The sequence below is a fragment of the Colobus angolensis genome, unplaced genomic scaffold (genome assembly GCF_000951035.1).
Source record: "Colobus angolensis palliatus isolate OR3802 unplaced genomic scaffold, Cang.pa_1.0 Scaffold111, whole genome shotgun sequence".
In the NCBI taxonomy this organism is placed as follows: Eukaryota; Metazoa; Chordata; class Mammalia; order Primates; family Cercopithecidae; genus Colobus; species Colobus angolensis.
In genome coordinates, this window is record NW_012112142.1 from 1247265 (window position 1) to 1269981 (window position 22717).

The 22717-nt window shown below is 45.6% G+C and overlaps 1 protein-coding gene across 1 annotated transcript in view; it reads left to right on the forward strand.

The window, feature by feature from the left end:
• Positions 1 to 22717, forward strand: part of GATB (glutamyl-tRNA(Gln) amidotransferase, subunit B) — a 94368-nt gene that overhangs the window by 58576 nt on the left and 13075 nt on the right. Inside the window, exons 7-10 of the mRNA XM_011956469.1 lie at positions 2254 to 2338; positions 3027 to 3071; positions 5418 to 5607; positions 17945 to 18078. Coding sequence (XP_011811859.1) covers positions 2254 to 2338; positions 3027 to 3071; positions 5418 to 5607; positions 17945 to 18078 — 454 coding nt within the window. The remainder of the gene's footprint in view (positions 1 to 2253; positions 2339 to 3026; positions 3072 to 5417; positions 5608 to 17944; positions 18079 to 22717) is intronic.

The following is a 22717-nucleotide window of genomic DNA, read 5'->3' on the forward strand; positions in this document are numbered from 1 at the left end:
AGCAAAACCCCATCTCTACAAAAAGTTAAAAATTTAGCCAGGCATGGTGGTGTGCGCCTGTAGTCCCAGCTACTCAGGAGGCTGAGGAGGGAGGATCACTTGAGTCCAGGAGTTTGAGGTCATAGTGAGCTGTGATCGCACCACAGCACCCTAGCCTGGGCGACAGAGCAAGACTCTGTCTCTTAAGAAAAAAAAAAAGAAAATTACATTGAATTCAAAGCAGACTTGAGGGGAAATTAGACTCTACCTGTTTATCAGAGGATCCACAAAAGATCATGGCTATGTTTTACCATTTTCTACCTTCTTTCTGACAAGCTTGAGATTTATAAGGGCATGGTTGTTCATTTTAGATTGACCATGGCTTGACCTAAATGGTCATTATGTTTTCCTGCTTTTTATATTCTTTTTAACTGCTAGGTTATGTGCCCATGCAGTCAAAGAGTAGTCTTTCTGGAGCACACACTGTGGGTATTTCATTGATGATAAATGTATAATAATTAAAATAGTTTAGCAAGATAAATATCTGGGCAGTCCCATAGATATAGGTAACTGTGAATTCAAGGGGAGGACCTCAGAGTACTAAAAAGATTTTTTAAAAGCGAAGCTATCTAGAGAGGAAGAAGGAGGGATGGAGTTTGAAGTGTACCGCTTCAAGAGTGCACAGATACCAAGATAACTGAGTTTGTTGCCAAAGTTTTGCTGTAGCCAAAATGTTTAATAGAGCCCTGGTCTTGTCAAGAAAATGTTAGAAACAGTACAGAAAAGACGATTCTAGTCTTGTGTTAAACCTATTATCCTGAACCTGAAGTGAATCAACCAGCCTCAATGAAGACAGTCTTCAGGAAAAAGGCATTAAAGTGGTCAAAGGGGTAGCTTATGGGAGCAGAGAGGGAAGGGATAGGCTCCCATATGAAGGCAGACTAAAGATGGTGAACTGTTCTGCCTCCAGAAAGGGACATAACCCATGTTCCCAAAGCCGGGAAAGGTTTGAGTCAGGGAAAACCCTTATAAGCCAAGTTGGTGGGAAGCCTGGAACAAATGGAGAAAATGCAGGTAGTAGTAGGCTGGGTAGTAGTGGGCTGGGACCTGTTATTTTAAGAGTTGGTGATAATAACCTAAAAAAAGCAGCCGGATTTTAGGTAGAGTCATCCACAAGTTATGAAGGAGACCCCAGCATCTTTTTGGCTGTCCCTAGCCTCCTCCTGTCCTATGAAGAACTCTTTGGAGGACCAGTGTGAGGGAGAATTCTCCCTGTGGTCTGACTCAGAGTGGAAGAGCCAAAGCTTTACTACTATGGGTTCAATTCTCCAAATCTATGATTCTTTCCACCACCTTTTTCTCCTGGTGTCAGGCCATTTAGCCATCATCTCGTGTCAACCAAAGAGATCACTGGAGTTGGGGAGAGATGGGCAGCAAAAACTGACATGTGTTGGTGTTGCTGCCTCTTAGCAGCTTGGATAAAGGGTTTAGGTTTGGGCAAGGGAAGGTAGTACATGGTGGGAGGGAGAGTTAAGATGGAGGCTCAAGATATTTTCATAAAGAAGCTTAGCAGGCTGGGCTCAGTGGCTTATGCCTGGCCTGTAATCCCAGCACTTCGGGAGGCCAAAGCAAGAGGATTGCTTGAGGCCAAGAGATTGAGACTAACCTGGAAAACATAGTGAGACCCCCATCTCTCAAAAAAAAAGAAAGCAGCAGCAGCTTAGCAATTGTGATTGTGTTTTGATTCCCACAGCTTCCCTCATTTGATGGTGAGGCATGGATCCATGGATCTTAATCATTCGGGGCCATGGGTCCCTCTGAAAAGATAATGCAAATGCTGGCCCCTCTCTCCAAAACCCGCACATATGCACACAACCCACACTTTGTGTATAATTTTGGGGGTACCAGAGCCTTTGAAGCCCATCCCAGGCTCCCAGGGTAAGAACCCTTGGTAGGCAGCAATCTCAGACCTAGATATTGGGCCCAGCCCCACTTCTGCCAAGTCACATCATCTGCATGGGGTTGCGTAATGATCTCTCTGAACCTGAATTGTTTCAACACGGAGGGAGCCTGCCTTCCTAAGGCCCTTTCCAGCACCGATATTCTACGATGGCAGTGCGAAGGAAATACAGCGTGTAAGGGAAGGATAATTATAAACAATCTTCCTGATTTTTTTTTTTTACTGAAAGATTGAGAAAGGTTGTTTCTAATTATTGCTTGACTAGATGAAAGGTATAATCAAAATATGATGCTAAATTAGTGTGTTTTTCCTAGACTATGAAATTCAGAGGCAAATCGATGAACTTGAGAATGGAGGTGAAATTCTGAATGAAACGCGCTCATTTCATCACCAGCTGGGGTGAGTTCACATTGCTGAGCGTCCTGACCACAGCCAGGCGGGGTGCGAGAGGGCTGGGCTCAGCCGCTGGCCAGCCACGTGACCGTGAAGGAGGCACTTAGCTTCTCCACTCTTAGGTTTCCTCAAGTACAGTTAGAAAAGTAGTGTACCCTATAGGGGTATCATACACCCTAGGGCTGCTGGGAGACTTGAAGTGACCCAGACTGTGCCCGAGAGCTGAGTTTTAGGCCCTTTCCTTCTCTGCTTCCAGCTTACCTGCCTTGTGGCAAGAATTTTTACTTCCTTAATCTATTAGACCTCTCCCAGCTGAAGCTACAGGCGGAACAGAGTGAAGACCTGGTTGTAGAGATGCCTTATTTTTGTTTAGATAACTTGGGCCTTAATTTTCTAATTCAAAATTTTGAGCATTGTATACTTTAAGCAGAATACTGAAAAAAGCTCACAAGCTGAGTTTGAACTGGCTGAAAGCTGGATACATTGAAGTCATTCTTTAACAAAAAAAAAAAAAATTCTGTACATTTTGCTTTCTTTATGATTTTTTTTTAATGTATTCACTTAAGGTTTTCCCATGGAAGGCCACAGAGTTTGTTTTTGCCTGTGTCCCTTATTGGTAGGGGAGCCCTTCCCTGCGTACAGGCTGGTCAGTGCTGCTTGCAATGTTTAATGTTTTCTTATTTAACTATTGCAGGTACACCATGTCAATGAGAGACAAAGAAGGAAAACAGGACTACAGGTGGTTACTCCTTATGGCAAAATACTGCTGTATATCAGGGGCTGGGGCATATTTCAAGTTCATTTAAAGTTCAACATAATGATCCTCAACAATTTTGAGAAACCACTTTTTGTCATTGTTGTTACATGATGGGACATCTAGACTTCCTCTTCGATATGCTTACTGAGAAAAGTACTAGTTTCTTGATTTGGTAGCCTCAGAGTGCCTTGTTTGACTGATTCAGCTTTTGGAAGAACTTGTTCATCCACTTTTGTGTCGAAGTTGTCATAGTTGAGCTAAGACGATGGCAGTTGAGGTTGGGGTCTAGGCTCTTCTTATTCTTGTGTTCAATAACCGATTCAGTACTATGCTGAATGAAGCTCCTTGAGAAGAAATGAGAAAAGAGATGTTGATAGCGTATGTTGATGGTGGTTCCCTTGAACCTCACATGATGCTATTTCATGATAAATTAAGTCGAACTACTTAATATGAGACCCATAAATAAAGCCAATACTAAGAACAGGCATAAGATAAATTGAAACTTTTATTTTTTTTCTCATTGAGTTTAGCAAGTTGAAGTTTTAAGCAACAAAGTTGTGAGATCAGCCACCTTTCCTTTGTGAAGGGCAGAAAGATGCAAGTGTAGCTGTTTTTATCAGTGAGAATCAAAATTAGCATGCTTATGTGGGAAAGAAGAAACTCATAAACCCTTCGCGTGAACCTCACCCCAAGAACTCCCATTGTGTGTCTGCTAGAGTCAAAATTATTTTAATTAACCGTGAACTTCCCGGATGAGTCTGTTCTCCCAGGAGCCCACTTTATTCCTGAGTGTCGCTCCCTGCCCTGTTGGTGTGCCTTCCCCTAAGTGTGGAGTCTGGCTTTCCATCCGCCCGTGGCTTCAGTGTGATGCCTCAGATGATAATGAGCTGCAGGAACTTCCCGTGGGTTTCCTCTTGCCTTCAGAAGCCAGATTAACTCACAGAAGAGATCTGGCAGTTAGGCGATGGGTAGTGTGTGCTTCGAATCCATTCCCTCCGAACCACCACTTCTGAATACCCTGCTTTTTTTACATAAGCCGTTTGACAAAAATGGGCAGAGAGAAACCATTAGTGCTGGACAAGAACAGAGGGAGGGACATCTTGTTTCATAAGATTACATGCGATGGTGCAGCTTTCACATTTAAAAAAATTAATTCCTTTCATTTTTTAGAGCAGTTTTAGCTTTACAGTAAAATCGAATGGAAAGTCCAAAGTTCTCAGGTACTCTCCCTCCCCACTCTACCCCCAGAGTCTCCTGTTATGTCCCACAGTAATGCAAGATGCTCATTTGTTACAATGATGAAACCAATATTCACACCTCCATATTGGCTAGAGTCCATGGTTTACACTAGGGTTCCCTGTTGTGTGGTACGTTGCGTGGGGTTTGACATATGCACAATGACATGCATCCACCATCGTGTCGCACCGAGAAAGATGTTCCACTGCCTCGCTATGCCCTGTGCTCCATCTCTTCATCCCTCCCTCCCACTCCTCCAGCTGTCACATTTTATTTAGGCAAAATATATTCATTTCTTCTATTTCTCAAGGATAAATTTTTTTCCTTTCATTTTTTATTTATGTAAATGCTGCTAAAAATAGTAGAAATGTTGAAATGGGGGGAAGTCACCTTTCCTTCTGATAAGCAAATTGTTCTCATCCGGTCCTATTTTTTCCAACCTGTGTCTTTATGAAGACATAGTCCTGCGTGCATATGGATGCTTCTGTCAACAGTGGATCATGTATGCTGCAGGAGTCCCATGAGATTATTACATGGCATTTTTACTGTCCCTTTCTTGTTCAGACATGCTTAGATAACACCAATGCCATTGTGTTACAGTTGCCTACAGGATTTGGGACACTCAGTAGCCTTGGAGCAGTAGGCTGTTCCACATGGCCTGTGTGTAGTAGGCTGTACCATCCGGGTTCATGTGAGTCCACTCTGTGATGGTCCCATGACAAAATCACCTAACGACACATGTCTACGAACATATCCCCGTCATGAAGCAACACACAACTGTAGACACAATTCCTGAAGAACTGTGGAATGAATTATGTATCCACAGTTACAAATCCCAGTGTGGCTTCAAGCCTGTGTTGTCCTTTCACTCATCTTATTTATAAGCATGGAGAGGGGTAGGTTTGGAGGTTTTGACACCGATGCAAAGGCTTCCCTGGGAAACAGAATTGACATAATAGGACATTTGAAGATATTTGCAAGTAACATGGCATCTAAACACGGAAACATTCATGTTACTGGGGTAGGTTTTGTTTTCTCATTAATCCAAGTACTCCAGATTCAGGTCCTGTCTCCTCTCCTCTGTCGGCCCAGGTTCATGCCAGAACCCAACCTGCCTCCCCTGGTGCTCTACGACGCCACATCTCTGCCCGCAGGTGCAGACCCACAGCAAGTGATCAATATTGACCAGATTCGGGAGACACTCCCGGAGCTCCCCAGCGTGACCCGAGAGAGGCTCGTCCAACAGTATGGGATGCTGCTGGAACACAGTTTCACTTTGCTGGTAGGTATCGATCGGATGCCAAGACGATCTCGGCTCAGCAGATGGGGCAGTGTCCTTCAGAGGCCTGCCACACACAGGCTGCCATGGGCTCTAAGTGGGGTGGGCATGTTTCTTAGGTTGTACCATAGATGCTACTGAGAAGAATAAGGTGTAGTAACCTTTGCTCACTACCCTTTATGGTAAATGCTCCTCATACAACCAGAAGATGAAACGCTATCTTGTGTTAGTCATTTCTTCTGTGTAGAAATGAACGCCTGCCCACAGCAGCTGTGGAGACTTCTTGAAGACTGTCCAAATGTTATGGATGAGTTTTTCCCATGTGTCTGAAGGACAAAAGAAAATCAATATATAGGGTTTCTGGATGTCTAGCGGTATTGAGCCATGACAGGGCTGGCAGGATGTTGTGTTCCCAAAAGCCAGCCAGTTGTTTTGCCAATTTCAGAAGAAAACGTTTATTCCACACGAAATGCCGAAAATTCTGACTAAAAGTATCAGTCCTTTGAGGCTTGAGGCTGCGTCTGATGGGGCTGGTGGAGAACTTGACACTGTCGAGATCTGCTTAGGGATTTTCCATCCTTTTCAGAGCTGCCTGGGGCTTTCTGGTTTTCTTTGTCATGGCAGCATTAAAGTGATGCAGCATCAGTGAGGGCAGCATTTTGTCACAGTTGTCGTCGTTTTGTCTATTAGGAAGTGGGAAGTTTTGTTGCTGCATCTTAGGGAATCAGTATATGCCACACTCATCTTTTGGGGCAGCAGGATCTGTGGAAACTCTGGATTTTTGCTTTTTGGATGGCCAATCATAACTACATTGGGATGCTGGAATATATGTATTTATGTCTATTTATACACTTCCAATAACATCCTAGCATTTACAGTACAACGTAGGCAGTCAGATGCATGTTGAATGAATGTTTCTCTCTTCATCATCCATAAATCAGCTACTTGGAGAAGCAGAGTTGGTCACTGCCTCCTGTGGGCTGCTGTTTGATCTTCTTCTTACCTCTCTGGCAATTGTATCACTGTCTTTTAAGTGCTTATTAGTGTATATTGTTCAGCATCTTGAAGGCAAGGACTGCTTCACCTTCTCTGCTACTCAGCACAGATGAGCACAACATCAGCAGTGCTTAATGCCGCACTTTGACTATGACTCAGTCAGTCAGCATTCCGTACGGGGGACCTCTTAACCCAAAGCCTCTTACAATTCATGTGTTTTTCCTAGGTTGATGTAACAAAACTATGTTTCAGTCTTATACATCTTCCCCACCATCTTGACCACTTGAGTTTCCAACCTACTTGAAATAAACACTGAATTCTAGCCCTATCTTTTATTACTATTTGTGAAATTACACAGGAGATGGGAGGAAGGTACCAAGGCTACTCAGCCTCTAAGATTTAAGTTATCTCCCTCCACTCAGCAGGAGCCCAAGCCTACCCTTTGGGTAGTGTATGATGAACCAAGAAATGGCCAAGGTTTCTTTGCTCAAAATGTGATTTCATAGAGAAATCCACTGTATATAACATTAATTTGTGTGTGTGTATATTAGCTGTCTCCGTAAGAGAGTGAAAGAAACTTTCAGAATCTCCTCTCAAGAATACAGTTGTTTCTGTTCAAGGCACTGTATGAGAATCTGTGCCCCCTTCAGAGGGCATTTCCATAGGATTGTCACTCTCGGCCATTGATGAGGGGTAATGGGGACAGCGTCTGCCTCACCTCACTGAGCATAAGCTCCATGAGGGCAGGAACATTTTTGTGTTTGTGTTTGTGTCTTTGTCTTTATTCATGGGTCCTGCATGGTGCCCAAATCTGGTAGGCCTTAAATAGGTGTTTGCTAGGGGCTGGCAAATGAGTGAGTCTATATTTTAGTAGTGTAAAGGCCTGTATGGGGAAACCTACCTTCAATTTTTAGTTCAGCGCTGTTTTGTTTTTGTTTTTTTTTTTTTTTGAGACAGGGTCTCAACTCTCGCCCAGGCTGGAGTGCAGTGGCATGATCTCGGCTCACTGCATCTTCTGCCTCCCGGATTCAAGCCACCTCCCACCTCAGCCTCCCGAGTAGCTGGGATTCCAGGCATGCGCCACCACTCCTGGCTAATTTTTTGTATTTTTGGTAGAGATGGGGTTTTGCCATGTTGGCCAGGCTGGTTGAACTCCTGGCCTCAAGTGATCTGCCTGCCTCTGCCTCCCAAAGTGCTGGGATTACAGGTGTGAGCCACCACGCCTGGCCTAGTTCAGCACTTTTATTAGCATCTTCTGTGCAGCAGGGACTGAGACAGAAACAAAAGATTTTTTTTTAAGATTTCTTTTTTTTGACTTCCAAGAATTTATACACACACACACACACTACAATAACCAGCCCCCAGGACAGATTACACTAGATAGATGAATAATGTAGGATCAGGGCCCACAAGAGGTAGTGGTTAACTTGGTTGGAAAAAAAGAAGGGTAAAGTTTTTGGCCATTTTTGAAAGAACTTTTTTTGATACCTTAAAAACATGCTTATTTTTATGGCTTGCAGATAATGTATTGGGTGATTAGTATTTCTCCTCTAAAGGGCTAGTACTTGAAATTTCCAAGATAAGTGAGGTTAGAATGAGATAGGAATGGAAAGAGAATGATTCAGACAAATTGTTTTCCTGAAATTAGGCAGCCTGAGCCCTTTATGACTTTGTAATCATTGGAAGCTGCGTTACTCATAACATACCCGAAAATGATATGTTCATGTTTTTTCCTGCCTTCATCAAAAACACAACAGATTGCTGAGAAGGGCAGCTGCACAAATCTAACGAACCATCTTTCAATTTAAAGAGCGCCCAGGAGTATTCATTAAATAAAGAGCAGTGGTGGAGGTGTGCTTTGCAGAGCTGCGACTCTGTGCTCTGTGTCTTTGGATTGCTTATTAAATTAGGGATTATGCACATGCCCACCCCCACGCACACCTCACCCACAAATGATGACAAACTTCAGGATTTAACTCCAGTCTTTAATTTATCTTGTCATTTTATTGTGCAGTGAGCACCAAATTATTGTTAATATTTACAGAACTCTAATGTTATACTTTAGCGTCTACCACACACAATACCTGACACATAGTAGGTACTCCCTGACTGGGTGGACAGATGGGTGAGTGAATGGGATGTTATCACAGCACACAGGAAAATCCTGGGAGAAGCAGCATTCCTGATAACAGCATCCCTGTTTCCAAAGGTCAGATATATAAACCATGCTTTGACAACCCAGAGAATCATGGGGTATCTTTCTTGCCCCACCTAAAACTTCAACCTATTTAGCTAACCTTGCTTCTCTAGTTTATGTCAAGTTGCCTTGATTTCATATATATATATATATATATATATATATGAAATCGATTTCTTTTATTTATGTATGAAGTCAATTTCCTGTATGAGAAATCAAGGCAACTTGATTTTGTGTGTGTGTACGTGTATATATATATCAAGGCAACTTGACATAAGCTAGAGTAGCAAGGTTAGCTTTTCTCTATATATAAATTTATATATATTATAAAATTATACACAAATATTTATGATTATAAAATTTATTATAATTAAATTTAGGGGCTACAAGTGCAATTTTGATACATAGATATATTGCATAGTGGAAAATCTGGACTTACAGTGTAAACATCACCCAAATCATATATATTGTACCCAGTAAGTATTTGTCATCCCTTATTCCCTTCCCACCCTTGCAAGTCTTCAGTGTCTGTTATTCCACACTCTGTGTCCCTGGGTACACGTTATTTAGCTCCCACTTATAAGTGAGAACATGCGGTATTTGATTTTCTGTTTCACTTAAAATAGTGGCCTCCAGTTCCATCCATGTTATTGCAAAAGACATGATTCCATCTTTTTTATAGCTGAATAATATTTCATTGTGCAGGTATACCACAACTTCTTTATCCAGTCATCCGTTGATGGACACTTACGTTGATTCCATATCTTTACTATTGTGACTAGTGCTGTGATAAACATTTGCATGCAGGTATCTTTTTTAAATGATGATTTCTTTTTCTTTAGCTAGATGCCCAGTAGTGGGATTGCTGGATTGAATGGTAGCTCTATTTGTAGTTCTTTAAGGAACCTCCATACTGTTTTCCATAGAGGCTGTACTAATTTACATTCCCAGCAGCAGTATATAAGCATTTCCTTTTCTCTACATAACCTCATTTGTAAAGATTAAAGAATAGAAATGTTGAAGCTGAAATCCAGGCATTAGGATTCTGAAAAACAAGAGATTCTAATAGCATAACAAGTTTTTCTCTGAGTCAGTATATCAGTAGTCGTTATTATAATAGAATGATCAGAATTATATGCGTGTGCATTTTTCTTAGCAAAATCCTACCCGGCTGGTATCCGTGGGGCATCTCTTCCTAAATTCTGTGCTTGACTTCACTCAGAGAACACAAAAGCGTTGTAGCCATTTGCCTAAGCAGCCTAGAAAAGGCTGCCTGCTTCTAGCATGCTCTGCAAGTCACATTGTACCACTTTTTAATCTATCCTTACAGCAACCCTCTGAGGCAGGGACTGCTGCTCTCCCCATTTACAGGTAGGGAAATGTAACCTCCCTGGTGCAGTAACTTCCCCAAGCCCGTGTTGGAGCCACGTTCAGATCATGCTGACTTCAAGGCCCAGGCTCTTCATTCCTAAGCCCTGCTGCCCGCTTGCTTATAAAATGTACATTAGTCAAACAGAAATAATGTTTTTAGTTAATTGCTGTTGGTGGTCACTTTTGTTTCATTAGTGGAGAAAGTAGTTTTTACTTTTGTTAACGTTCATGCCACTAGTGTTTTGTTCTGCACAGTCACAGAACATAGATTCATTTAAAAGTTGTTACCACTCCTATTGGTTTTTAAGATGCCAGACTGCCCTATAAATAAACATAAAGTGCCATCCACTAAATTTAGTGAAAATCAGTCAACGCCAATGAAAAGCAGAAATCATGTCTATTTTCCAAGTGGAAAAATAAAGTTAGAAGAAAAGTAATATGAGCTGTCCTCTGCAGCTTTATTTATTGTGTTTCTTAAACTTTCTGCTGGAGGCACTTGAGTCCTGTCTGAATCATTGGGAAGTTCCAGGCACAGTGACTCACACCTGTAATCCCAGCACTTTGGAAGGCCAAGGTAAGAGGATCCCTTTTGGCCAGGATTTCGAGACCACTTTGGGCAACAACATAGTGAGACCCCTACAAAAAAAAATTCTTTTTAATTAGCCGGCCATGGTGGCACACACCTGTAGTCCCAGCTACTCAGGAGGCTGAGGTGGGAGGATTGCTTGAGCCCAGGAATTTGAGGCTGTAGCAAGCTATGGTCGTGCACTGCAGTCCAACCTGGGCAACAGAGAGAGACCCTGTCTCTAAAATTTAAAAAAAGAAAAAAGAATCTGAAAAGTGTCTCCACACAGGACAGAGTTTGTGGCTTGATTTTGCCTGGTGCCTCCTGTCCTTCAAGCCTGGCACGTAATGGATACTTGGTAGGAAGCAGAGATGAGCTCACAGGGCCCTGGCTGTGCATGAAGTCAGTAGGTGGGAAGATCTGAAGCTCATCTGTGGGAGATTTCAGTGGAGGAAGCCAGAGCATCCCGAGTTCAGTGTTTTTTTGAGGGCCTGCCACCCTGACTACAGTGCCTGATGCTAGTTCCAAATGTCAGTGCATCAGCTTTTCCATGTCTCTCTGGAGCAGCCCTACAGAGCATTGAGTTAAAACACTGACTCGGGGACAGACAGCCTTGATTCCACATCTGACCTCTGACACTTTGGAGCTGGGAGGGCTCTGCAGGGTAACCAGAGCTGTTTCCCTCCCCAGCTGAAAGAGGGGGTGATGACTCACTTGCCCCGATGATGACAGACACAGCCACATCTTCATTGAATCTAAAAAAGCCTAAATACAGCCAAGCAGACTCCAAAGAATATGCCGCTAGGGACAAGAGTGTTGACACCAAGCAACACGCTAAAATGGTTCTTTGAGAGCCACGAAAGACAGGGTTGTAGAAAAATCCAGCATGGCCCCAGTGAGACTGTGGAAGATGTGCTTGCGAGCCCTCGAGTCAGCAGCCTGGGCTGCCGTGGGCTTATGTTTGTCTTTATGGTCAGCCTCAGGATGTGTCATCTTACTTACAACTTCATTCTCTCCAGCTGGTTCTTCCACTTTTAAAATCATAATCCTTTGTTTCTGACATCATGGAAAAGGTTAAGGTGTCGCCAAGGGACAAAGAAACAGGAAAGATATGACTACAGCTGGTTGTTAAGTGGATTGTTTTTCAAGAATTTTCCATTAAGTGGCTGGTAAGCTAGAAATGACCAGGTTTGCTTTCTGGATGAATTGCCTATAAAATAATTTCTTGTGATAAATATCTATATATCCCATATGTAATACTACTTTAAAGCTAATAGTATCTAAAACCATATTGACTGGTTTTAGACTGGCCAGACTTACTGAGGTGCAAAGTAACTCACCTTCTAACTACTGTTGAAGGAAAATCCATTTGGCCAACATCGTCAGGCACCATATTTCAGCTCCGTGCAATTTTCAAAATTGATTTTATTCTTCATTTTATAAAAATTGCCAACAGAGCTTGCTAGCTTAAGGGTGCTTTTACAGTGACTCTGTACACTAGAAAAGTAACCAAGTTTTGTTCTGGTAAGGTTGAATAAAAAGATGTATCATCCAACTCTACTTCTGTAAAACCAGCAGTTCATTTCTTTTGGATGCAAGGGATGAGGAGCTTTCAGAGGGGAAGATGCTCTGGGCTCAGAGCCATGTGATCCCTCAGGATCCTACCCAGTAGGGAGACAGTGCAGGGAGGAGTGCCAGCCTTGGGGACCCACAGGGGTTCTGTCCCCAACCCATCCCAAAGCCCAATTTCCTATGGAATAATTTCCTTTTCAGGATAAATATATATTATTTCAGGTTTCAGGCAGATCTTGGAGGAAGGGAGCAAATCCTCACTGCCTCTGTTGCTGTTTCTAAGCTCCAGCCAGAAAGCTCCTATTGAGCAACTCAGGTTCCTTCCACGTGGGGACGATTTGGCAGTGGTGGTGGTCGGCGCACTGGAATGTGACTACAATTGGAATTGATTTCTTGACAACACACTGCCTGTGTCCCATTCGTGCAGATACAGCCTTTTAGCTGTGCCAGTCTGCTGTCAGCTTGTAGTACCTGAATTTGGATTTTGATTATTCGGGGGAAGTTGTTATTCCCAAATTGGTTTCCTTCAGCATCTCCCCTGGAGTTACTGCATCTCAGAGGATGTAAGGTCATTTTCGTGTTAGTCTGAATATCCCCTGAATGGAACTGGTGTCTGAGTTGAACTCACGATCTGTCTACTCTCCAGCTTTGCTGTGAACATAGCACAAGTGAAATGGTTAGGACCAAAGGTTTGCTCAGATTTTAGGAGCTCCCAAGCCCTGCTGGGGAAGTGACCCAGGAATAACAATTGTGGGGACCAGAACAGGGCCCTGGACCGCTAGTTGTGTGTTGCTTGGAAGAACACAGCCGTGATGTTTGTGGGTCCATTTCAGAGCCTCTGCAGATCCCTGTATTCTTGCCAGCGGCAGTGGAGGTCCTGCATTGTTCTGGCTTTCTCCTGACACTCTCAAGGGGGTGGTCGTGTTTCCTGTGCCAGCCTCACACCACCAATTAACTTCCTTTTGTTTTCTCCACTGACGAGGCCTCTCTAAGTAATTTTTCTGTTCACAGGAGCACTCGCAGAAGGATTTTTGCAGAGGCTTCTTGTTTCTGTGAAAAGCAGAAGGGGCACCGACTCACATCACCCACCCAAGCCACCGCCCCACTGAACGTTCCAGTCCTTAGCCTTGCCCTGGCGCCTGCTTTCTGGCTGAGAGCCATCACTGTCCTGGGCCTCTTTGCTTCATTGCCATCCCCAGCACTAGCATTTGGTGTTATTTTCAGGGCCGTTTCTTTACATAGCTGTTGTATTTGAGTTTTGTTTTTCTCACTTTGTAGGAATGACCAAATCCACAGGAATAATGAAACAGCAGAGCCTGTGCTGATATGCAGGTGATGAGCCTCCTCCAAGCGCCTGCACACATGCTCAGCAGCTGCTCACCCCAGCACCCCGCTGCAAAGGGGACGGATGCAATTCCAGTGTGTGCCTCTGCAAAATGACACCTTGTGACATGGGAGAGCCTTATCCAGTGGAAACCCCTGTGGTTATATCTGCAGATGCAGAGCCTCTGTGTAGTCAGCAGCTCCCATCACAGGCATGACCTGCCCAGTTAGGTAGGAGTTACTCTATTAGAGGAATTAGAATGCAATAATAAATAAAATACAATATGCTTAATACCAAACCAATATGAGAAATAACAGGATTTGTCTTGATCAGGATTGTGCAGTGTCCAGGTCTGGGTGTGCTCACAGGACCTCTTCTGGGGCAGCAGTAGCATGGGGAGGGGATGCAGAGGCAAGGCAGGGGGCAGGAGAGGGGCAGAGGAGCTCTGGCCGCCCTCCGTCCCCAGAGCCCAGCATGGTCTGTGCGGTGGGCGTGCAGCTGTCTTCCTTCCTGGTCTGGGAACGGGTGTGTGTCATGCCACAGCTGAGTGCCACGTGGCCTAGGTGTACACTGGCAAAGGCAGAAAGTAAAGCTTCCATTTTCTCCTTCTGATTTCAAAGTTAATTTCCTTGCAACATTTTTAATATGTTAAGAACCTTTGAACAGCTGGCAGCTCTCAAATAGAATAATGGAAGTGTGGGACAGCGCTTTCTTCAGAGGAGCTGACTGCCTCCCATTGCGCCTGGCACTCCTAGGTGCTCAGTCTCGGTCCCCAGGCAGGCAAAGACCATGACCTTTCCTTCCTCAAAGGCAGAACCACGCAGAGGTTAAAAGCACAAACTGCAGAGGTTGGGCCTAGTTCTAGTGCTTTCTTGCTGTGGGACCTCAAGCAAGTTAGTGCGTCGTGTCCTCATCTGTAAAAGTCCTGAGAGTGCTGAGCTTAGACGGTTGGTGTTGGGATGAACTGAGGTAATGTGGAGAGTGTGTAGATGGTGGCTGGCGCCCGTCACCGCTGCTGCTGTAACTCTGGTTATCACTGTCCTCAGCAGCAGCAGCAGCCTCACGCAGCCACCCACAGGGCCCGGTGCTGAGCTCTGTGTCTAGCACATATTCAGTAGATACTCTTGAGCACCTCTGACTAGCCCAGAATGGTTCATCTGGGGTCCCTTGTAGCTGTCGGAACACTCCCTGTCACATAACCAGCTGTTCCTCAACTTGCATTCTTCTGGGCTGCTTTTTCTTCTCTGAGTCTGCCACTGGGCAGCTGACTCTATCAGGTTTCCTTCTCGTAAATAAATAGAGTCCACCTCGTTTCTGGCCTGTCATCAGCTTCACAGGGTGTGTGACTTAGAACAAGAAATGCAGTTGAGAAATCAGCCTTCATCATATTCCAACTGGAACGTCTTCCAGCATTTGCATTTGATCATCTCTGAAGGTGGGATGCAGAAGAGCGCTTCAAGGCAGGTTGCTCCCAGGGCCTAGTGCAGGGTAGACCAAGGTTCCTTCCCTGAGCAGGCAGTGGTGGTGAGCAGGTCCCTCTGCTTCGCCTCACACCAGCATTGATCACCTGACTAATCATTAGTAATCAAGGGTTCCTGTTCACGTCTGAGAGGCGGAGCTGGCCGTGGCTCTGGGTGTCATTCAGTGCTTTGGGAAATCTGATTAAAATGTGAAAAGGATGTTTCCCAGTCACAGAGCTGTAGAGATTGTCAGGTATTATACAAAAGACAGGACCAGTCATGCCTGCTGCTTTAGCCATCTGAAGGAACAATTAGAGTCGCAGTGAGCCAGGGGACTGGACTGTGTCGCCGAAGTTGCAGTTCTCGCGCATGTGGTAGATTGATCCCGAGGCGAACGCTTGCTTGTGGCTTTTGAGGAGGACGTTGAAGGTCCGCTGCTGCCGTGGTCTTTCTGCGTTGCTCTTCGTCTGATTTTTATGTAAGGGAATTACTGGCTCACTGTTTTTCTGAGAAAACCAGATGGCTGCACTGACATGTTCACCAGAGACTTCTGAGATTCGTGCCAGGCTTATTAGCATTTGCCAATCTCATGGAAAAACTAAGAAGACGAGGAAACTAGAATGTGTGTGTTTCTTCCCTGAGAAGCGGCTTCTGCTATGAAGAGCAGAGCGGGCAGCCCATGTGCAGCTTTTATTGATCCATCATTCCCTGGGTGGCTGCGGCTCAGCCTCCTTCAGCCCCGCTCCCTATAGCTCAGCCTATCACCACCACAGATTTTCCTGTCTGCTTTAAATTGTGGACTGAAACCATGTATCCCCTAGTGAAGTACAGTTCCAGCTCAGAGAGGCTTCATCACAGCACTGACATGAAAAGACAAACAGAAATCTGACTTGCCGTGTTATCCATCCAATAAAAAAACCACCCAAGGGTAGAGGAATAGATATTCATCACGTCCCAGCAACTCAGCCAAGCCTGTGAGTCTGTGAGTTTAAGTGCAATATTTCTAGGTGGATTTAGAAAACTCTTTCCCTGGCAAAGCAAAGAGTTCTCCTGACAGCTCATTTTACCAGTGGGCCAGCCTGTCTGGGTTAGAACAAAGGGAATTCTGCCCGTCTGATTTGGGCCAGATAGCAGTTTTCTGCTTCCCCAGTGATCTGTGTACTATTGTGGAAGTTTGAATACTTTTCCATAAGTTAAGCAGAACTTCCTCTTCATGTTGCCTGGCTCTGCCTTTATCTGGAGTCAAGCTTGGGCTGCCGAGGTGGCCTCTGCCCTGCTTTAGCATGAGCAGAATAATAGCACTGGCTTGAAAAGAGATTCAAGAGATGATTACAGGATTATTCAGTAGGCTTGTCACCAGAGAATTTATCTGTGACAAAGAACATGTAGGGTTTTTTGTTACGGAATTTCTGCTCTGCCTGTGTGTATGTTCCAGCAGCTACAATAGCTACGCTTGGAGAGCACTTTTGGTAGTATATCTTGCTTCTTCCCAGTATCTCATTTTTTCCAGATTCTTATGGTTAAGGAAGGGTCTCTGAAAGGCGCAGGGGTAGGAGCCTTAGGTGCAGTGTGAACTTAAAAGGAACATTTCAAGAAAAGTGTAGTTTGATTTGAATTTCTGCGGGTAAGGGAAATCTGCTACTTAAAATGTATATCCTCTGAATTTGGAAATCTCAGCCTTCCCTTTCTGAGCAGCACAGTTTTTATTTTTCTTATTGAAATAGTAGGACTTAGCTAAATTTCTTGATTGTGTCAAATCTGTCTGAGCTGGCAGCAAGCTGTAATATAGAATGTGGTAGGTGCCTCAGGGCTGGTCATATGCGTAGTTGTGGGAGTTGCAGTATTTAAAGGTAAACATGGTATGATAAGAATGCGTGCTCGTGTGTGATTTCTAACACACATACATGCTGACGGGAGATCCCAATGCTGTCTGCTGATGTTAGGTTGGTGCAAAAGTAATTGTGGTTCTTGCCATTGAAAGATGGCAAAACTGCAATCACTTTTGCACCAGCCTAACACCGAGCATCTGCCGTGGCCCACATGGACTTAGCTATAGCTGTTCCTTTAAAAAGGAGAGCACGGCCCTGACTCGTGGGGCTGACAGTCCAGAGGGGGAGAAGTGGTACAGTCTTGATGAAACAAGTCTCCAGCTGATCATTTTCCCAGAACACGATGAGAGGCAGGGCCTGTTGTACCTGGCTCAGCTCAGAAGGCTGGGAGGCTGCTGCGCCATCTACCTGTTATTAAGTGGCCTAAGTGGGTGACATGTGTCCCTGTTCTCCCTCATTTTGATAACATTTCAGAACCATTCCTGTCTACTTCTTGTCATGATGTGAAGATCAGTACAAGTATGATCCACTTTTGATTTTTTACAGGTAGAATATTCTGTTTGTTCTTTCTTGATTTTGTTTTGTTTGTTACCCTCTTTTCTAGCAATTACTAGGACTTCAGCAGAGGACAGGCCTGGAAAGAGAAGGGGCATTAAAGTCAGGCCAAACATTTTAGGCCTCGTTTACAGCTCAGGGATGGAGACTGTAGGTTACACACAGCAGACAGAGAAAGCAAGTGAGTTTGGAGGATGTGGAGTTTTACCGTCCCTCTGGTCTGCAAAGTCGGGGCTCTCTAAAATGCGTTTATCCTTTTGAGAAAATGCTATGTAAATGCACAGTGACAGTAGTAGAATAGTTGTCATTAGCTGAAAGTGATCAGAATTTTCTGGTGACATCTCAGGGTTTAGCAAAGAAAAAGTGGCTGTCTCAGAAGAGGCAAAGGGTGACAGTTTCCGATTTGCCTTCAGAATGCTGATCTTTCATTTTTAGGAAGGCTTTATGTAATTTTCTTTTTTTTTCTAACAGAACGAAGTCGGCCTACTGGAGTTCTTCCAAAATGTGATAAAAGAAACTAGGGCAGAGCCAAAAAAGGTGACTAGTTGGGTCCTCAACACTTTTCTGGGCTATTTAAAGCAACAGAACCTTGCTGTCAGTGAGAGGTGAGTGAGGTCTGGGATTTCTTTCTTCCTTTGTGGTGAGCCCTGTCCAGAAGCGCTGGAAATAGGGCAGGTCCATTTTTTGGCTCCCCCTGTTCTCCCTCAGGATATCCTGACATGACACAAACATCCCCTGTGGATTCCACATTCCAAATATGTTCTCTAGTCCATGTAAAAATGTGTTTATTCCTTCAAATCTGTGACTGTCCACTGTGTCCTTCGCACTGTATCGGAGGCTGGGGACACGAAGATGAACGAGACAGACATTTACAAACTCGTGGAGGATACAGATCTGTGAGGAGGCAGCCACCCCAGGGTGATCCTGTCGCGCCAGAGGCACGCACGGGGTGCTGGGAATGCACAAAAAGGGGAGCTGAACGGACGCTGGGGAACCAACCAGGGTTCCCCTCGGGAGGGTATGTTTGAGCCATGCCCTGAAGACTAGGGAGAGTCGCCCCACGGTGGGAGGGACAGATCGTGCAGACAAAGCAGAGCGGTGTGCAGCTCAGAGACCAGCAGGCAGAGCAGGCTCAGGAATGCCAGAAGCTGCAGGGGCCTGAGGCAGGCAGGTGGGAATGGTAGGGACAGAGCTGCGGAGATGACCAAGGGCCGCCCGGAGAACTGTGTCTGCCTTTATCACCAGCTCTTGTAGCCATAGACTTCAAGCTCATGCCAGTTTCACACTGAGGAAATGCAGTGTGGCTCACTCAGCTCAGGCCACTATACCAGCATTCCACAGACTGGGTGGCTTCAGCAACATGTCTTTCCCATGATTTTGGAGGTGGGGAAGGTCCAGGATCCAGGGGCCAGGTGATGCAGTCCTGGGTGAAGCCCTCTGCCTGGCTCACAGATGTCCTCACATGTAGGCAGAAGTGGAGGGGTGAGACAGGAAGCGGGGAGGGAGAGAAGGCCCTCCGGTCTCTTCTTACAGGAGCCCCATTCCCACCATGGGGACCATACCCTCGTGACCTCTTCTAGACCTCGTTACTCCTCCGGGGCCCCATCCCCTAAAATCGTCGCGCTTCAATATAGGAATTTGGGGTGGGACACAAATATTCAGTGTCTGAGAGCAGACTGGAAGCAGGAATTGCATTTGGGAACCTCTTTCAGGAATGCGGATGAGAAATGCCCCAGGCCTGAGCCCAGGTGGCTGCGGCTGGGCTGAAGTGTGCTAGGCCAAGTTGAGAGCAGTTATCTCAACTGGCACAACTTCCAGATTTCTTGCTTGGGCAGAGGTGAAACAGAGGACAGACTTTTTCAATGCAGGAGGAGCTAAAGGAAGAGGAATAAACTTTATAGGCCGGGGGTGAGGGAAGATGCCATATTCCATTTCAGACGTGCTGACTTCAAGCTGCCTGCGGGACAGACATTCCCCTCACGGGGCGAACCGGTAGGCAAGATCTATGAGTCTGCAGCTGATAAGATCTTGGAGAGGTTTGCAGTTGAGAGTTCTCGTCGGTTCATTATTCAGCTCGTGTTCACTTAGCCTCTGCTGTGTGCTAAGCTCTGTGCCCAGCATGAGAAGCACAGTTCCCGGGACAGACACCGGCCCTGAATCAAAGGACAGGCAGCCTTGAAGCTGGTGGCTGCAGTCAGGGACGGGCGTGCTCTGAGAGGGGAAGAAGGTAGCCACTAAGCTAAGAGCTGCGGAAAGGATGAGCAAGGACAGGCCGAGGTTGACGGGGAAAAGTTCCAGACGTGGGGAACAGCACGTGGAAAAATCTGAGGTGAGTCTGGGCATGAGAGTTTGGGGAATCCAGGGACACAGCACAGTGTAAGTGGAACATGGACTTAGCAGCATCTGTACTTGAAGCTGTTGGACAGATGAGAACTTTCAGGGAGAGTGCAACGTGCCAGGGTGGCTGGGGAACGAACCTGAGGCTCTCTAGCCTTTAACTGGGAAGCATGGGCAGAGAAGAAGGAAATGGGAGCGTGATGGCACGGAAGTAGAAGGAAAACCAGGAAACCGGGCGGGCACTGGTGACACAGAAGCCAAGGGAAAAGCAAGTTTCAAGAAGGAAAGAATGGGCAGTACGTGTCACTGTGGGGCATCAGGAAGAGAGTTCCCGGCGGCACATAGGCAGGCAGGTAGCAGGGCCCTTGCAAGCTCCCAGGGGCAGGGGGAGTCCAGGCTGGGTGGGTGTGTCATTGTCTCAGCAGCTTCCCGGGGAGTGAAGACAGACAGATGTTAACAAACAACTCCCAACAGTTGTTTGCTCAAAAAGGTTAACTTTAGATGATGTCAACTCCATGTTCAGCCGCTGGCTAGGAATGCGCACATCCCTGTGTTAGTGTGGCCCGGGCATGAGTTCCCTTCCCGACGCAGCTGCTCTGACCTTCAGTTTCCTCCCTGTAAAATTAAAATGGCCGGACCTGCCTCAGAGAGCTTTTCAGAGGAAAATTCACAGTGCCGGCACATTGTCAGCCACCTTCTCTTTGCCAGGGTGTGCTAAATGCCACAGCACCTGCCACCCTCCTGAAGTCCTGTGGCATCTGCTGCCTCTTTGTCTTTTTGTTTTGTTTTGTTTTGTTTTTTAGACAGCGTCTCACCCTGTCACCCAGGCTAGAGTGCAGTGACACAATCTCTGCTCACTGCAACCTCCGACTCCCAGTTTCAAGCAATTCTCGAGTCTCAGCCTCCTGAGTAGCTGAGATTACAAGTGCCCGCCACCACACCCAGCTAATTTTTATATTTTTTTAGTAGAGACAGGGTTTCACCATGTTGGCCAGGCTGGTCTCGAACTCCTGACCTCAAGTGATCCGTCTGCTTTGGCCTCCCAAAGTGCTGGGATTACAGGCGTGAGCCACTGCACCCGGCCTGCCTCTTGGTCTTTCATCCCTGTCCTCCCGGGCTTGGCCTCTCCTTTCAGAAATTCTGTTTATATTGAAAATGCTGTGGCCATTCTGTGGAGGCAGGAGCTGTGCCGAAGAGTTTATGGACGGGATACAGCTCTACCAGAGCCTTCAAGGCTGGACAGGATTTGGTGAGGTAGAGGGCAGTGCCTACCTGGAGCCCAGGTGCAGGAACGGCAAAGAACTGGCATGATTGGGAAGGAGAGGAGCGTAGCTGGCAGGAGCAGAGGGTGGAAAGCGGCTAAGAGTTGTGGCTGTGCACAGAGCCAGAGCTGAGCCAGAATTGGAAGCCTCTGGAGCACCAGGGGAATTCAGCCGTGAGCTCATCAGGTGCAGAGCCCCGCCCTGCAGTGTGTGGGGATGACCAGGACCCGGTTCTAGCCCCACAGGTGCTGTCAGCCTCCTGGGGAAGACTAGAACTTGTGCATAGAATTTTAATTCAAGGCGGAATGGGATGCGTCCAGTGTTAGAAGTAGACACAGTGCAGTGGGAACAGCGAGGAGGGAGATTCACACTAGCCACGAGATTCCAGGAAAGCTCCAAGAAGATGAGGTGTTTGTGCTTCTGGAGGAAACAGAAATTTCTTAGCTTTAAACTTACAGTTTTTCTATGTTGTTGGTTAAAATGTATGGAATTGCTGAACTTTAGTCTTGGAAGAGACCTTAGGGATCTTCAGCTTTTTCATTTAGCAGATGAGCAAATGGAGGCCCTAGGAGATAAGGTGACTTGCCTCAGATGGCACAGCCACAAAAACTGGAAGCCAAGTTGCCTGGCTTGTGATCAACTTCTTTATATATAGGTCTGTGAAATTAGGGGTTTACCAGCCATTTTGGCGGCCTCTAAAGGAGCTGAGAGAGAAATTAGCCTGTTGAGTGGACCGGGAGCCCCTGGTATTTACCCAAGCAGTTCATAAGCACTAAGTTTTAAGAACCTGAAGGGTACGCAATTCTAAATAAAAGTAGGCTTGGTTGTTCCAAAATCAAGTAAAGAGGAAGCAGGCAACAGTTCTGTTTTACAGTTTAAATGGAACGAGGACTGAGAAGCCAAAACCAAACCATAGCAGCTCTTTTCCTACACAGTTCAAAGAACGTTTAGCTGGACTGATATACTAGGCTACCCAGAGAGCAAACATTAATGAACATCCTCAGCTACTAGGGCTAATGTTTCCAGAGCTCAGAAGGGCAGTAGCTGCAAAACTAGCTAGTGTCTCATAGTGACACCCAGGCAGGGAACACTCTGGAGATCAAATTGGTAGAGAATGATTATGTGAATTAGCATTCATCTTTAAAGGCCTCTCAGAAGACTGATGTTTGAAGGGTCCAACCTCTTGTTGAACTTGGCTTTTTAATTGAGTATATTGCTTTGAAAGGTTGGTTTACAACTTCTGAATTATGAGTAACAGATTTGGTTTAGTTAAGAAAGTGGACATTGTAGATTTCCTGACCAAGTATTTTGTGGTCAAATTAGGCAGGTACAGCTATCCAGTTGTCCAAGCCAGTTGAGTGCCCCAGTGTTTCAGGTGAGCTGCGGGCAACAATTCCTGAGCACTGGAGCAGGGAAGGATTTTAAACCAAGAAGGGACTGGAGGCGAGCGGAAGATGTGTCCCACAGCATGAAATGTAGGCTAGCATCCAAGGATGGGCTGCAGGCATTGCAAACCTGTTGAGCTCACTGTGACCAGACCCACAGCAAGTCAGAAGTGGTGGTGCTGGGAGCGCAGAGGGCAGGATGGCCGTGATTCATGTTTGGAAGGATCACTAGGATCTGGTAATAAGGTACTAGATTGTTT